Source organism: Triticum dicoccoides, chromosome 4B, assembly GCF_002162155.2.
Source record: "Triticum dicoccoides isolate Atlit2015 ecotype Zavitan chromosome 4B, WEW_v2.0, whole genome shotgun sequence".
NCBI lineage: Eukaryota > Viridiplantae > Streptophyta > Magnoliopsida > Poales > Poaceae > Triticum > Triticum dicoccoides.
The window spans coordinates 679,221,116-679,223,404 of record NC_041387.1 but is presented as its reverse complement, the minus strand read 5'-3'; the positions used below and the strand labels follow the sequence as shown (position 1 = coordinate 679,223,404).

The following is a 2,289-nucleotide window of genomic DNA, read 5'->3' as shown; positions in this document are numbered from 1 at the left end:
GCGGACGGTGGGTCGAGGGTGGGCAGCAGCGCGGGGGAGAGACAGGGGCGGCGCGGGGAAAACAGGGGAGGGGGGAGAGACAGTGGGGAGGGTCAATATTTGGGCCAAAATGAGCTATGCGCGCGTCTATTTTGGCCAAGTCCCGAGCTCACTATAAGCCTAGTGCAGCATGATAAGCCTAGTGTCAAAGAAAAATACACGGTTTATAAAAATATTTTTTCTTTTAATTTAATAAAAAATTATTAGTTTTACTTTTAATAATTTATGTGTTTACATTTTATTGTATCTTTATGATACTTATTATATTTTTCTTTTTATAATACTTTTTATTGTATTTTTATTTAATTGTTCTGATAAATGATACCCTCTCCCCTTATTTCATTATTTCCATTCTTTAAAATATCGGTCAATATTCTAGTAAAAGATTGGGCATGTTTGGAGCAGGCCTCACTTGCGGCTGCTTGTAAACTACAACATCTCCGATGTAGTCTCTGGGTACCGAGAGGGAACGAGTCGGGTTTGTGAAGGAAGTGCGGGCCCGGTTACTCTGTTTGCCTTGAAACTTCTCTGCTGTCAAAGGAGGCCATCAAATGACACGTGTTAGGCCCCCGCATTTTTCGGACCCGCCTGGAATATTTGACACATTTATTGCACAGCTAGGGTTTCTGCCGGAAATTGCGGATCTACAAGGCGGCACATGAAATCATGCCTAGAAGCGACATGTAAACTCCTATGTAATGTCTTTGCGACATGCGTAGGCCTTTTGCAGACGAGGGAGGGGCAGGCCCAGCCACCGGGGAGGGCAAAATTACCTCGGGGCCATGCCTGATCCAACCGTTTAAATCCTTGGAAAATCATATGATGCCAGAAATCCTCGAGAGCTGGCACGGTGTCATAACATGGCCCCTGTAGGGTGTGGTAAAAGTTTGGGAGCGTTTCCAGTAGGGCTCACCTGCGACCGCTTGTAAACTACACCATCTCCAATGTAGTCTCTGGGTACAGAGAGGGAACGAGTCGGGTTTGTGAAGGAAGTGTGGGCCATATTGCTCTTTTGGCCTCGAAACTTCTCGTGCTAACAAAGGAGGCCATCGAATGACACGTGTCAGGCCCCCGCATTTTTCGGACCCGCCTGGAATATTTGAGACATTTATTGCACAGCTAGGGTTTCGGGGCCGGAAATTGCAGATCTGCAAGGTGGCACATGAAATCATGCCCAGAAGCAGCATGTAAAGTCCTATGTGATGTCTTTGCAACATGCGTAGGCCTCTTGCAGACGAGGGAGCAGCAGGCCCAGCCACCGGGGGGAGGGGGGCAAAATTACCTCGGCGCCATGCCTGATCCAACCGTTTAAATCCTCAAAAACTCATACGATGTCGGAAATCCTCGGGAGCTGGCACGGTGTCATAACATGGCCCCTGTAGGGTGTGGTAGAAGTTTGGGCGTGTTTCGAGTAGGGATCACCTCCGGCTGCTCGTAAACTACACCATCTCCGTTGTAGTCTCTAGGTACCGAGAGGGAACGAGTCCGATTTGTGAAGGAAGTGTGGGCCATGTTGCTCCATTGGCATCGAAACTTATCGTTCTCTCAAAGGAGGCGATCGAATGACATGTGTCAGGCCCCCGCAATTTCCGGACCCGCCTAGAATATTTGAGACATTTATTCCACTGCTAGGGTTTCGGCGCCGGAAATTGCAGATGTGCAAGGTGGCACATGAAATCATGCCCATAAGCGGCATGTAAAGTCCTATGTGATGTCTTTGCGACATGCGTAGGCTTCTTGCAGACGAGGGAGGGGCAGGCCCAGCCACCGGGGGGCAAAATTACCTCGGCGCCATGCCTGATCCAACCGTTTAAATCCTTGAAAACTCGTACGATGCCGGAAATCCTCGGGAGCTGGCACGGTGTGATAACATGGCCTCTGTAGGGGGTGGTAAAAGTTTGGGCGTGTTTCGAGTAGGTATCACCTCCGGCTGCTCGTAAACTACACCATCTTCGTTGTAATCTCTAGGTACCGAGAGGGAACGAGTCCGATTTGTGAAGGAAGTGTGGGCCATGTTGCTCCATTGGCATCGAAACTTAACATGCTCCCAAAGGAGGCGATCGAATGACACGTGTCAGGCCCCCGCAATTTTTGGACCCGCCTAGAATATTTGAGACATTTATTCCACTGCTAGGGTTTCGGCGCTGGAAATTGCAGATCTGCAAGGTGGCACATGAAATCATGCCCAGAAGAAGCAGCATGTAAAGTCCTATGTGATGTCTTTGCGACATGCGTTGGACTTTTGCAGAC

At 49.0% G+C, this 2,289-nt stretch overlaps 1 protein-coding gene across 1 annotated transcript in view; it reads right to left on the bottom strand.

Moving 5' to 3' along the window:
* Window positions 1-1,332, bottom strand: part of LOC119293090 — a 4,419-nt gene extending 3,087 nt beyond the window's left edge. Inside the window, exons 1-2 of the mRNA XM_037571674.1 lie at window positions 1,322-1,332; window positions 953-969 (exon numbers count right to left, since the gene is read on the bottom strand). Of these exons, the coding sequence (XP_037427571.1) occupies window positions 953-969; window positions 1,322-1,332 (28 nt within the window). The remainder of the gene's footprint in view (window positions 1-952; window positions 970-1,321) is intronic.
* Between the last annotated feature and the right edge of the window lie 957 nt (window positions 1,333-2,289).